Below are 14,355 nucleotides of genomic sequence, written 5' to 3'. Positions count from 1 at the left end.
GCCCGGGAGAGACCAAAGAGAAAGACATGAATTTCAGGCTTTTTCTTGCGGTTGAGTGGGGCAGAGCAGTGGGGGTGAAATTGGAGTGTGTAGGGGTTGGGTGTGTGGGGGGGGTTTGCGGGTGGGGTGCAGCCAGAGAGGGCTGGCTGGCTGGCTGGCTGGCTGGCTGGCTGGCTGGGTGGGTGGGTGTTATGGCGTCGCCCTGTACTTTGATACTGGGGGTCAAAGGTCACCTCCCCCCCTTGGCGGTGAGAAAGTGGCGAATTGGGGCTGGTTTATCCAACAATCATTTTCTCCTTTTGGAGACTTTCAAAAGCGCTTTTGGCCCCTGCAACATCTTTGTAGTTGTGCTTGAGGAATTCTAGACAAAACAAACCAGCAGAAAAGGACCCCCCTTTCTCACCTCTCCTCAGGGTAGCTTCTCCCTTCACTGGCTTCTGCCCAGCCCCCCCTTTTCTGTGCTAGTGGTCAGTGTAGCCACCCCTCCCGCCGCCCACCCATCTCTCCATGCCAACCCCCCACCCAGGCTCCAAGTCAGGATACCCATCTAGTTTGGCAGCAATTTGGCACGGAACAACCAGGGAAACTGGCTCTCTGCTACGTGGTGTTAAGTGGGCATCAAAGCCAAAACAATGTGAAGAAGAGGCAAACCAATGCTTTGTCATAGTGATAGTAGTTTTGGACTTCAATGTTTCTACTTAAACCCACCTGCAGCTTGTTGCAATCAAAAAATCTAGCAGGAAAAAGCCTGATGAAAGCTCTAACAATTCAAACCCAACCCTTCCTAATCCTCCAAATTAAACCCAAACCTTGTATTCATGGAATACAACCATTAGTGGGACTAGTGACCAGCCGACCACTGGGCTCAAAGCCAAGCCCATCCAGCAGGAAACCCTATCAGCCGTGACTCCATACTTGGTGTGAGCGCTGACCTGCCACTGCCGCTGTGAAGCCACCCAGCCCAGACTTCAACCTGTCCAGTCTTGTCTGACTGAGAGCAGGGTCTGCAGGAAACACCTCAGTCAACTATTAGCCAACCACCTGCCCCACTTCCTACTAATTCTACTGCCTGGGATCACAGACTTTCTCTTGCCAAGCAGAGAAATAATGAGAGAGAGGCATACACATAAGGGTATGTGTATCTCTATAATAGTCTATTTCAAAATGGAAACAAGAAATTGGACTAAAAATGGAGGTAAATTTCATGTAATATTCTTGAAGCAATATGACAGTAAGATTCTATACTCAGGTTTTAGAATTCTGAATCAAGTTGAGCCATTGGTTTGATCTCCCCCCATGCCATGGTTGCTGTTTAAATGGACCAAATCCAGTTGGGTTTGTGTTGGCGTATCATTTTACAGCTACAGTACTGCACAACATATAAATATAAATAACATTCAAATTCACAGACAATAAATCTCCCTGCATTTTGCATAATTGTGGACATTGCAAAACTGGTGTCTGTGGAGACCTTTCTGCATTGGTGCACTGCTGACCTTTAGTGATACATTTTACACAAACCACAGATCACAATTTCTATTGGAAAGGTATAATTAAAATTGCTGAATGGTTAATTACTTCATATGATAATGTCATGGCTCTCAAAGTTTCTTTTCCTGCTGTTTTTCTTACACATAACAAGCACAAGATGATTTAAAGCGAAATTTCAAGCAAACTGAAAGTGTCCTTTTCATACAGCATTTAATTTAGGATTTAGGAAACAAACATACAAAACTGGAGTTTTTAAGTTCTACTCAAAAAACTGAAAATAGCAGAACTGAAAATGTGCTGCACTTTTGTAAAATGTCAGTTATTGCCATTGTATCACTGCAAATTTCAGATTTCAGGCTTCTTTGGTAAATTCTGCATTTTTTTTTTTTTAAAATATGATTAAAAATGTGGACCAAAATGCACATCTGGTCCTGACACAAAGGTATTTCTCTGATAAACACAAAAGTGAGGCAGGACCATGGGCAGGACAAGGGATTTACAGACTAATAGGAACCAGGTCCAGTCCTCTATGTGACAGACATTGTCATGTTGCTGAATTTCAAAATACTGCTGTTCTGTGCCAGAGACCAAATCTGCATTTTTTTTTCAGTTTTAAAAGAAATAAAAGAAAAATAATGATTCATCAATAGAACAAAATTTGAATTAAAAAAATCTTTTCTATTTTGAATTAGAACACTGAATTGCTAAATGCGTCCAATCCTGAGTTTGAAAAAGATTTTTTTTTCCAAAAACAAATCTAAAATTTAAATTTTGTTTTTACCTAAGATGCAACAAACTTAGATTTCAGGATTCTGTAATAAAATTCCCATTCTGAATTCCAAAATTGAACTGGCAAGCATTACATCTGGGCAGACAGAAAGAGAGAGAGGGCAGCAGATAATAAGGGAGAGAGAGAGAGAGAGAGAGAGGGCAAGACACAGTAGCCCCAGTGGTCACACAACCTCAAATGTAAAACACACACACACACAAAAAAAAAAAAAGAATTACCAATGAAAACAGCTCACTTGGTCCAATAATCAGTCAATGATTTACCCCGCAAATGGCCAAAAACAGAAACACAAAAACACAACTGTACGAGAAACACTTGACCGACCCTATTTGAACCCTGCTACCTACTTGAGTGCCTCGTCATATTTCAATACCCCTGTTCGATATGAGCTCAGCCTGTGGGCTAATACTGTAGCCCACGATATGCTGTGGAAAAACGAAAATATGATTGAGAAAAGCAGTCTGGGGGAGAGAAAAAAAGGCCAAGGCCAGTGTCCACTGATGGGATCAATCTCTTTTCCATGCTGGCAGAGAGCGCGGACGGAGGTCTCCATCCTGCACCTGCCTTGGCATTTCACCGCCGCCACAATAAACCTCGCTAACAGACCTTGAGATGATATCCACTGGAACAACAGAGAAATGGTAATGGAAACACTGGTGATGAGAAGGGGTGGGGTGGGGGGGCACAAGGTAACTGCAATGTGTATGTGTATTGTGGACGGAGGGGTAATTTTAAAATCTATGGATTATCAGGTCTCAAATCAGTTGTGTTTTCTCAAGTGTGGTGATATGAGTTGGTTAAGGCGAGGTACGAGCACTGGCCATAGGTTTGCTGTGCCGACTCCAGATTGCATCTTGTAGTTTTTATTATTAAAACGGAGGTTACATATCAAGCAAAAATCATGAGAAATTCAACAACTGAGCACATGAACCAAATGCCATCTCATTACTCAACACAGCACTCACTTTGTCCTGACACACATGCTTACAGGTTTTGGTGGTACTGTAAATTATTTTAGGCAAGGGGAGGAAAAGAGCACAGTGCTTGGAGCCTCTATCACTTGCTTGTTCTTGCTTGTATTCACTATAAACCCTCACTCAATCACAAGACACTGAACTCTAATGAAATGCTATTGTCTTTACACCTTAGAAAATATAAATCAACGAGAAAGGAAGTGCTGGTGCCACACAAATTCCTTGCTTAATAAGTAAAACATAAAGGTGTTTAGAGTTAAATCTCAATGCCAATGAGGTCTGAAGCCCAAAGTGAGACTCACTGAGACCAGGGCTTGTTTCTGGGGGTCAGAATTTGATGCTGACAAGCCAGTAATAAATAACAAGAGCCTGAAATTAGAGTATACAGACTGGATTAAAGACTTTCCAGTGATGCTGCACTGGATAAACTTCAACTCAAGTTTCTTATTTAATTATATTATATTGTTTTAACATCTTACATATATGGTAACTTTCCACTCATTACTTACACACCAATGCAAGTCAAGCAGGAATATGTGGGTAGTAACGCGTCCTAGCAATGTAACCTGCACAGCTCATGCTATCCATCCCCCTCTCTCTTTACACTTTAGATTTCTCAAGCGTGAAGCAGGGACAATTACATTTACAACACAAGGGGCTCTCCCAGTCTTCCCCACTGTTCTGAGGTAGAAGGCATGGTGTGCAGGCAGCCACCATTTACCTCTGTCACTCTAAACTAACCTTAAAACATCTCGCAAACTCTGCCAAAGTGGCACATGGTGCAAACAAATGCCACAAACTGTTAAAGAGAGTGAATTACAACACCTGTCTTGAGCTGTGGTACATCTGGGAAGAGAATCAGCCCTCTGACTGGAAACCTTTTAGAGCATGCACTGGAGGCTGGGGTTCAACCAGTATGAGTTTCTGAAGGCAAAATCAAATAGTGGTCGGATTCAAGCTGCCAATCAGCATTATTTTGAATAGATATTCAGTACCTTTATATTTGACTATTTTCATATTTTCAAACTGCATCATATCAGAGAGAACACTAACTGACTGGTATCTTGTTTTTGGTGAAAGCCCAATATTGGCACAATATTACAGTGAACCCACCAGACAGTGGTGTGTTTTAATTCAGACTGAGCTGGTTAGGGAGTGTGAGTTGCGGTTCACCTGCCAGCCAGCTCTCAGCCAAATGTATGGAGCTGCCTACAGCTACATTGTTTCTAACCTTCCCTTATCCTATAGCATGGATTATGCTTTCATCGACTTAGCAGCTTCCGCTTTTGAGGTGAGAGGCAAAGAAGAAGAAGAAGAAGAAGAAGAAGAAGAAGAAGGCGTTCAAAACATTTTCCTTTCGGTGTGCTGGCACCTACCACCTTCTTAGGATGGAGGGGTGACTTGCTTGGCAGTGGGCGGAGGGGCTTTAATAGGTTTATCAGTGAGTTGACACCTGGTTTCCAGAGGAGTTTTAATTAACCAGGCCGTTGGTCAGTGCGAGGTAGGAGCAGGTTTCCATTATGGGGGGGGTGGCAGGCTGAGGCACGGCCTGCTATTTCAGCCAGCAAATTGGAGAATTAATGATGTGGATAATCGCCTCGTTCCTCTCAGATCTCTTAGAGCCTCTCCTTGGCCTGGGTGAGACAGGCATGGCCACTGTGTGTGTGTGTGTGTGTGTGTGTGTGTGAGTGTGTGTTCTTGTACTCCTATCCTTGTGAGAACCACTTTGAGCTTTTGTTCTGGTTGTTGCTAGGAACTGAGATATTGGTCAGAATTAGGCTTATGTTAAGATTAAAGGTAAGGACGTAAATATATGATGTATATGTTAATGGCTGTGAAGGTTTGGGAAGTCATGCAGATTGTGAGAATACCCATAAGAATAGAAGTACAAAGACGAGAGTGGGTTAATGTGTGGGGGGCAGCAGGTCTGTAAAGTGTGCATGTGAGAGTGGGTGAGAAAGAGTATGTTAGGGTTGAATAAGTGTGTGTTAGAGTGCTGGCTTGGACAGGCTGAGACTGTAAGTGCTGCCTTGTTACTCTGTGGCAAATCCTTGTCGGCCCTTGAGTGTGCCAGGTCCTCAGAAAGTTAACCTCCTGGGCTTTTCTCACACTGAAGACCTTTAGGGCAGACGCCTTTGGGGAAATTTTTGGGGGCCCAGAAGAAAATATAGGTGCTTGCGGAAAAAAAAATCTTTGGAATTCAAACCTGCTGCCAGACCGGGTCCTTGACAAGTGCTATTTTGAAGAACGTCTCACCTCCATGAGAAAGGAGGTGAGACGTTCTTTGTCTTTTAATCTGATATTCTGACCAAAGAGAAAATATCGCTTTCAGAGCGGTCACACACACAGTAGTTGGTGATGGGAGCAAACCCAACTCTCCAGGATGTTATGAATGTTCTCAGCAGAAAACCTATTGAGACTATTACCTCCAAAAGATGATAACCTAGTAAATGGCATTTGGAAAAAAAATAAATAAAATGATACATCTTGCAAATGCAAAATGATAGTAACCAGGGATTAAATTTGCTTTAATTAACTGTGGAGCTCTAAAGAGCGGCCAGAGGTAGGAAACCTCCTGGAACCGTGATGTTTCCAGGCTGTAGCCAGATGGATGGATCACCTGCCTCTCTGCAGGTGATAAAGTGCGGACACTGTTACAGCCCTCTGCTTCTGTCTGCTTGTGTGTCATCAATGGTGTGACAGAGTTAAGTGTCAGAGTGTGAACATGGCTGAGGAATCAAAACCACTAAAAAAAACAGGCACTTTGACATAATTTTGATCTTACGTATAAGTATTTTTCAATCATCTGTATTAAGGCATACATAGCCAAATTATACGCAAGGAGTCTGAAGATTAAGGTTTAAAAAAATATTAAAAGGTATCATTCACTCATTTTGAAAAATGTGATATTATTTCATTTAACCCCAGCTGTTCTGTAAGAAAGTAGTGGTGCTCTCTTCCTCTCATTGTTACTGAGTGCTTGATACTGGCTGGATGCTCCAAATGCTAACTGTTAGCCTCCTGCAGCCAGCCAGTATTTGGCACTCTGTAATGATGAGAGGAAGATGATGCCCCTAGCGTGCTACATGACAGCTAGGGGGGAGTGAAATAGTATTAATTTATTTGAGAACGGGTGAAACTATCCCTTTAAGACCTTTTGAAGACTCAGGTTTACATAATATGACTTTAAGACATTTCAGACAACTTTTCACCACTTTAAACTGTCTGTCAAACATTTTTCTGAAATTTTGCCAGACTGTTTAACCTCTCAGTTGCCAAATGTAATGGATGGAGCTGACTGACTGACCAGTCACTGCTGAAATTTATAAACATAAACCTTGGGCCTGTCTATATTTTTGAACCCTGGTGACAGTGGTTGTGAGCAAATGCTTACCTCAGCGTGGGATTAATAGCCACAGACCACACTCTGTCATACATGGTAATCGTGTATTTGGGGCAGCTGGAATCCAAAGTCCAAATCTAGAGGTAAAATTAGAGAGAAGCCACCAGTAAGCACATGTTGTATACTATGTGGACATACAACATGTTGCACGTAGTATGGAAATGAACTATATTTCTTGTTTTCATTTATGGGACAAAATGTGGCCTACTGAACTGTAAATATTACAACATTTTGCATCAGAAAACCATAACTGAAATGAGTTTTGTTCATGAACACAGTAAAATGAATGCGTCAATATATCTGACCCGTGCTGTTCGGTCTCTGGATCCGCTGACGATGAGTCTATCTCTGGCATCGAGGCAGTTGACTTCCTGGTTGTGACCTGATAACTCTTTTGAGACGTTACTCCTCCTGCTGTGCACCATGACTTTGCCATCGCTGACACAGACACAGGGGGAATTATCGTCAGGCTTAGCTTCAAACATCATTGCCAATATAGAAGGACAATATCCAACATTCACTAAAAATCAGATATCTGCCTGTCACATTGTCTAGGGCTGAACCTAATGGTTATTTTCATAGTTCATTTAATAATTTTGTCTATCAAATGTCAAAAACACAGAGAAATACATCACAAGTTACCACAGCCAAAACAAGGTCTTAAGTAGTCTGATTAGCAGCCAAAATAACCCAAGATTTTTCATTTTATTAAAAAAAAAAAAAAAAAAAAAAAAAAATGCAAGAAAACCTTCCATTAATGAAACTGTAACCAGCAAATATTTGGTATTTCTACTTGATTAATGACTCAAAAGATTACTCAGTTATTACAATTATAATCACTTTTTCACAATTTTCTGCCGATTAACTAACTAATCAATCTACTAATAAGTGTTTCCCACACTGATATCGTTGAGGGTTCCTTCCCAACCAAAGGCAGTCTTGTTTATGGAAGTAAATAAAGGTTTAAAGTAACAATCTGCTATATTTCTATACAAATGAATGTCCATTTTATGACTTTCTGGTCAATCTGACAGACACATTCAATGTAGGCTATAGCCAGTTCACTTCTGGGGCTTACATAATTATGACAGCATATTAGTGCCACTGTGCCAAAAAACCTCACAAATTCAGGAAAATAACGCTTGCTGTGTATCGTGTTACTTTGAGTAACAGAGAAATCCTGGTGATTTTAGCCCAGAATCACATTAATGTTTTCTGCCTGGATGCTGATGACAATACTGTTATTCTGGGCTAAAATCACCAGGATTTCCCTGTTACAAAATCCCACAGCAGGAGAAAAACTTTTTTCCTCACATATTTGTGACTTTATTAATTTATTTTGTAAATATTTTGTTAAACTTAAATTTACAGCTTCTAAGTTTTCTAAGTTTTTCTTCTCTGAATATTCCCCCCCTCCTCCCCTGCTCTGTAATCTTTTTTTTCTTCCCACAGTGGCCCTAATATGACGATGTACATAAAGCTTTAATAAAATAATGCTTTTACATTTTATTCCAGCACACATTAGGTTAACAGCGTGAGTGCAGGCTACCTTCCACCACTGATGAGGTGAGAATCCGTCAGAGCAAAGCGGCAGACGTCACCGTTGTGACCTGAGTAGATGGCGAAGGGGTTACGCGGGACCTTCCCCTTGTCCTGCCGCAGGTGGTACGCCCCGATGTTTGCGGCCTGAGACAGAAACAGCACTTCCCCGTCCAGCTGCAACCACGGCAGCAATCTGAAATGAGGAATGTGGCATCACATTCATTTTTCTGCCCTTTTGATAAATCACGAAATGAGCTGAGCAAAGGCATTCCAGATAAAACATCCTTTTGAAGTCATCACGCCTGAAGATCCCACCATCGATCGTACGACCACTGCTTTCTTAAAATGATGCTTAAGTTATCATGAGAATAGTGATAACTGAAAGTTCAAGTCTATTCGTGTTAATACGACACACAGTTTGCACATTATCTATATGCTGTGACTTCTTGTTTTCTTTACATTCCAGCATTTTTAAAATTTTTCAATGTTATATACAGAATTACCTTCACTCAGTGGCCACTCTATTAGGTCCACTTGTATAATCTAATATATATATAATCTAAATCCTTTTCTGCTGCCTTTAATACTCAGGTTGTCTTGTTGTCACAGTAATAGAGGGATTAATTCACTTCTATGTTTGGCATTGAGCTCATAGTTAGTGCTGCTGTTGGACTGGACTGCACTTTACTGAGAGCTGTTTCCAATATTCTGCCCCCTTTAATGTATACAAATAGGAAGGCCAAAAAATTAGAAACACCTCTCAATATAAGACCTCTGCAAACTACAACCTCAATAATAAACACAGAATTACATTTGCACATTCTCCATCAAAAATCAACATTGTAAACTTTGTTAAAAGGTAGAATTTATGGAAGAGCTGTTGACCTGAACTGCATTAGGCTGCACAAGTGGAGCTGGTGAAGTGGCCACTGAGTGTATGTTTTCATTTTTAAATTTATTTCACTCCAACTATTTCATTTTTTAAAATATGATTGATCAAACATGTTTTTTTTTCTTGTTCTCATTTTTTCCACTGTACTGCTGTTGTGCTGTATAACCTCGTAATACTGAAACCCTTTTTCATACTTTGATGAGCAAATTTCTACTTGCATGCAACAACCCAATTTCTCTGCTGGGTTTAAATTGAATCCCTAATACATACAATCTAGAAATAAACTGAAGCTTTGTGAAAGAAGCTCTGTCTCACCGAGCAACTGCAGCTGAAACTCTAAAATCATTTAAATCATTCGATTTCTACCAAGCATGTGTTCTTGGTTAAAAACGTAAAATCCCTATCATTCTATGTGTTGCATTGCAGGCTTTATTGGTGTAAAAAGGTCAAACTGATTAGCTTCTATTAGGATGGAGGCAGCTCCCACACTTACTTAATCTTCCATTTGATAGGAGCAGCGATTTTGCAGACACCGTTGTACCAGTTCTGAGCTATCTTCACTCTCTCCTTCAGTGGGATATGAGGGTATCTGCAAATATAAGACGTTAGAGGACATTACAAAACGTCAAGTAAAGACACCACAACACAATAATCGCAAGATCTATGGCCACAGGAGAGTTTGACAAGCATGGATTTTTGAAGGCAGATGAAAGCGATACAGTTGCACTGAAACTGTCAATATTTTTGTTTCATTATTTCTTATCTTTAAATGAGGTATTCAGCATTTCCTCCAGAATTTTAGCCTTGTCAGAATGAAAAAGACACTGAGACAGTATTTATATTCATGACCACTAAAGGGTGTCAACAGTGTTCCTCCTTCCCTCCGTCTACACCAGTGGATTGCTTGTCGAAACTGAACAGAAAAAAAAATGTTTTGTTTTGTTTTTTATTAATGGAAAAGGGGACACATTTTGTTCATTTCATGTGGTCAAACTACAGTCTCTGAGCTACAAAGTAAGCTCTGAATGGACTTTTTCTGTTGCTGCTGTGCTGACTTTGGATTATTTGTTTGAGGCTTACAGCCAGTGATTTTACTATTTTTTAAACTTGATGCTTTTTCATGTTGCACTTGCACAATTAATATGATATTTGCCAGTGTTTATTAAAAATGTGCAGTTTCAGAGAAGCTTTGAATGAAGTTGATAGCTGCTGGCAATCAAGAGCCAGTCATGAGCAAATTACCACTACTAAACAACCATTAAATACGCTTCAAATTAAAACATGTTTAGCATAGTTCCTCTGCTTGGCTGTAATTCTGGAATGTTACCGTTCAGGAGGTGATGTGGAGGACAGAGGAGGATCTTATTGTTGGGCCAATTCAGAAATGCTGAAAGCTAAAACAAGGAAATATAACAGGCTGGCTAAAATTTGTGTGGTGGAAAGAGATTAACTTCATAACAGACTTCATAACAACTTGGACAATTCAATTATAGGGAAACTCTGGGATACGTTTCCACCCTTGAAAATAAAATTAATTTCCAAAAATACTACTGAATTTAATGAATTAATAAACAACGATCAAGTTTTTTTTGTTGTTGTTAATGTTGCTGTGGTCAGGGAAGACCCTCCATCATAAGTGCAGTGGTCCAGGTGACTTGCCTAACACTCACTGTTAAAGAAACGTTAAGAAAAAAGCACATAAAGGCCATGTGATGTAGTGCTACTGACAGCGATGCAAAGCCAGTCTGAGATGTCAGGGGCCTGGGAGCAGCAGCAGCAGCCAACACTCATCCAGAACAGTAGCATATGCATTCACATGTGTTCAGCAGCCCCACGCCAGACGGGGAGGACACAAAGCAGGAGGAAGCAGCTTGAAGCTCTCTCACTGCGAGGATGTGAAGGATGTGCTGCCCTGTCGCTCTCAGCGGGGCCGACAACTTCAATTACACCAGCCTTCCCTGCCATCTCTGAGGCGACACTGGGTTGGATTAGCATTGGTTTCACTCTGCCACTGGGGGAAAAGGCTGAAGGGGAGGAAACTGGAAAGCCACTGTGGCTCTGGGCCAATCAGTCAGGCTGGGTTTGTGAGCGAGCAGGGCTTCCACCTTCTCTCTAGGCCAAACAGGCTGATGGGTAGCCTAAATGATATGCTGCTAAATCTGGCAGACACAAAACATAATACAGAAATAACACTGTTTTAAACGTGCAGAGGCCATTTTGATTGTTTTCATACAAGGTGGTGGGTGATGAGAGTCTGGACAGCTAAAAAGTTCTGTGAGGTTGATGAATACATCACCTGAAACAGGTCCAGTATACCTGGCTACATCACATATATTGAGTTACAGGCAGGAGATAATATATTTAAATTAAAAAAAAACAACAACACACTAACAACTCTTGCTAAGTCTAATAAAATATCAGTCATCTTACAATGCTAGTGGCCTACTGTCACTCAATATTGTGTATGTTAAAGGAACCACCAGAAACACTTGTATCACTTGGATGTCCACTGTCCTGTTGGTAAGCTTACCTTACCAACAGGACAGGACAGGGTTGGGGTGGGAGTTGCCCTCCACCATGGCAGGAAATAAGCGAACGCATTCCAAAGTGAAATTTTATACAAAACATCTGCAAAAATCACTGTTTTCCAGGCATTGCCTACCTTATAATGACACCTGTCTATGGGATCACAATACTATACAATAATAGGTGGACCACAAATTGATTTCTGAAATTTCTATTCCTCTCTGTTAATTAGGCCTAACCCCACCTTTCTTGTCTGCCCTGATTGACGTGTCCACAAAAGCAGAAAAGTGGTCAATAATGGAATTCTTCACAAATCGTAAAATGACGGCATTTTCCTCTTCTAAACCAGTTTAACTTGAAGAGGCAGGTGAGCAACCTGTGGAGCTGCATTACATGCTGAAGGAGGTGGAGTCATTCAACCTCCTCCAGGCCAATTTCTAACCAAAATATGAAGACCTTCAGATGCAGAGATGGTTGGCAGGCACTTTGAAATGAGAAAAACTACTTCCAAAAACCTGGCGGGGCTGCATGGGAGCATCAGAAAAAGCCATGATGTCTTCATACCTGTCTTGAGCTGCCATTACTAAAACACAAACATGAGGAAAAACTGAAAACAATGTAATTCTCCTACAAGGTGGTGTGGTGCTGCATTACAAACTCCTCCAGGCCAATTCCTTACCATTAGCAGAAGACCTGCTGTAAAGTAGGGCTGAGTGATATATTGTTATCATATCGTTATCTCAATATGAACAGGAGAGGTATTAGTATCTCAAAAGGCAACGATATGGACAAAATCAAATTTAGGGTTCGGGTTAGCCTAATCCTGATTTCATTTATTTAGTTTTATTTATTTTAATGCAGCTTTAGACAGTGATTGGTCTGTCCTGATGAATAAAATACTTTGTGAAGTAACTGCATTGTCTACATCCACTTGGTACTATTATGCTGTTTTTTAATAATCATATCGTGTATCATATCGCTATTGTGATATCTGGTATAAGTATCGCGGTATGGAATTTTGTCCATATTGTGCAGCCCTATTGCAAAGCCAAATGTTAAAACAGTCAACAGCAGAGCTAATATGAGGTTATATTTCCACGTGGAAGGCTTGTGTTGTTATTTTGACAGTTTGCACTGAATGTTTGTTGGTGTCCCCCAGTGCCCTGCAGGTATACAATGAGGAATGCATTTGTAGAAAGTTAGCTGAAAGTGTTAGCAGGCACACATGATACAAATACACCACAACAAACTCATGTACTTCTACTGTCGCAGCACAACACAGCAGGGGCAGGCTAGGTCACCGTTAGGCTAGCTGCGGTCTTTAAGGCTGATGGTAAACAACAGTTTAGCTAGCTCCAGTCACACATCTGTAGTGTCTGTCAGTCTGTGAAAAGTATTCTCTTACATGTCTCTTCCATTTCGAGTGATTCCAGTGTTTAAAAACTCCTTGGCAATCTTCCTCCACACGGCGTCTCGGTTGACAAAGTGGTAAGTTGTTTTGCAAACTTGGGAGAGGCGACTCAGAGACTTGTAGTCCAAATATGACAAGATATGGTAGAGGATATCGTCTGGCAGCTGGCATAACAGCATTGTGAGCGCTTTGACAAGCTCTCTGTGCTCTTTCTACACTCTCTGCCCTTTGTCCTTGGCGGTGTGTCGCCTCGGTCGTGGTGGTAGTTAATAAAAACAGGTTTAAAAAGAAGTAAACTATATTCCATCTTTTAGTGAGCTGCCAGATAGAACATACAGGAAGCCATTCCAGAAGTCGTCTGACAGCCGATGACGACAGACGCTACGCTTTGCGACGTAATGACGCAGCCTCTGGCATTTTCGTCACGTGTTTTCTCATAGAATTCAATTGCTGCTGTTTTTATGTAAAATAAAATAAAATAAAACTGCAACACAATGAAGCCGCTTCTTGTAATTTTGTCACGTTTTCCCATACAATAAAATAAAATAAAATACAAATTATAACGTAATGATGAAGCCAGTTTCTGGTCCATTTGTCAATAAAATAAAATAAAATAAAATAATAATAATAATAATAATAATAAAAAAATGCAACACAATGACGCCGCTTCTAGCATTTTTTGTCACTTTTGTCTACACAATAAAATAAAGTAAAATAAAATAAAATGAAATGAAATACAAATTGCGACTTAATAATGAAGCCCATTTTTGGCCCATTTGTCTATAAAATAAATAAAATGAAATACATCTCATCCTGGGACTCCTGCAATAAAAAGTAGTGCAAACCATTCTAAAACAGGATAGTTTCTGAAATTATTAGCTGTTGCTTTTATTTACTGTTTTTATTTACTCATTTATGTATTTTTGTTACTTATTTGCAACTTAAAAAAATATTTATTTGTGTGTTTGTTTGTTTGTTTGTTTGTTTGTTGTTCTGGGCTTAGTAATGATGTTTCCAATTGGTTGTTCATTTCTACATCTGCATAAGTGAACAGACGAAATATGTTCCTTTGATTGAAAAAGGGGAAACTTGAAAATAATGCCATTGGCCTCCAGGGCGGTGAGCAACCTGTGGAGCTGCATTGCATGGTGACAGAGGGTGGAGAGCTTCAAACTCCCTCTGGCCAATTCTGCATCAATAAAAATGTCCCTTTGACTGGAAAAGTGTAGTTAATGCCATACACTTATTTCAAAAGAGGTACATCCAGGTTCATTTTAAATATTGCACAAGAGCCACCCTTGTAACTCATTGTGTCAGTAATTACAT

General features: G+C 40.5%; 1 protein-coding gene across 1 annotated transcript in view; it reads right to left on the bottom strand.

Moving 5' to 3' along the window:
- The window catches only part of fbxw4 (F-box and WD repeat domain containing 4), a 38,738-nt gene extending 25,354 nt beyond the window's left edge, over positions 1–13,384 (bottom strand). The window contains exons 1-5 of the mRNA XM_030071384.1: positions 13,024–13,384; positions 9,586–9,681; positions 8,208–8,393; positions 6,964–7,096; positions 6,650–6,735 (exon numbers count right to left, since the gene is read on the bottom strand). Of these exons, the coding sequence (XP_029927244.1) occupies positions 6,650–6,735; positions 6,964–7,096; positions 8,208–8,393; positions 9,586–9,681; positions 13,024–13,208 (686 nt within the window). The 5' untranslated portion in view covers positions 13,209–13,384. The remainder of the gene's footprint in view (positions 1–6,649; positions 6,736–6,963; positions 7,097–8,207; positions 8,394–9,585; positions 9,682–13,023) is intronic.
- Positions 13,385–14,355: the final 971 nt, after the last annotated feature.

This window comes from Myripristis murdjan, chromosome 15, assembly GCF_902150065.1.
Source record: "Myripristis murdjan chromosome 15, fMyrMur1.1, whole genome shotgun sequence".
NCBI lineage: Eukaryota > Metazoa > Chordata > Actinopteri > Holocentriformes > Holocentridae > Myripristis > Myripristis murdjan.
This window is presented reverse-complemented; position numbering and strand designations above follow the sequence as displayed.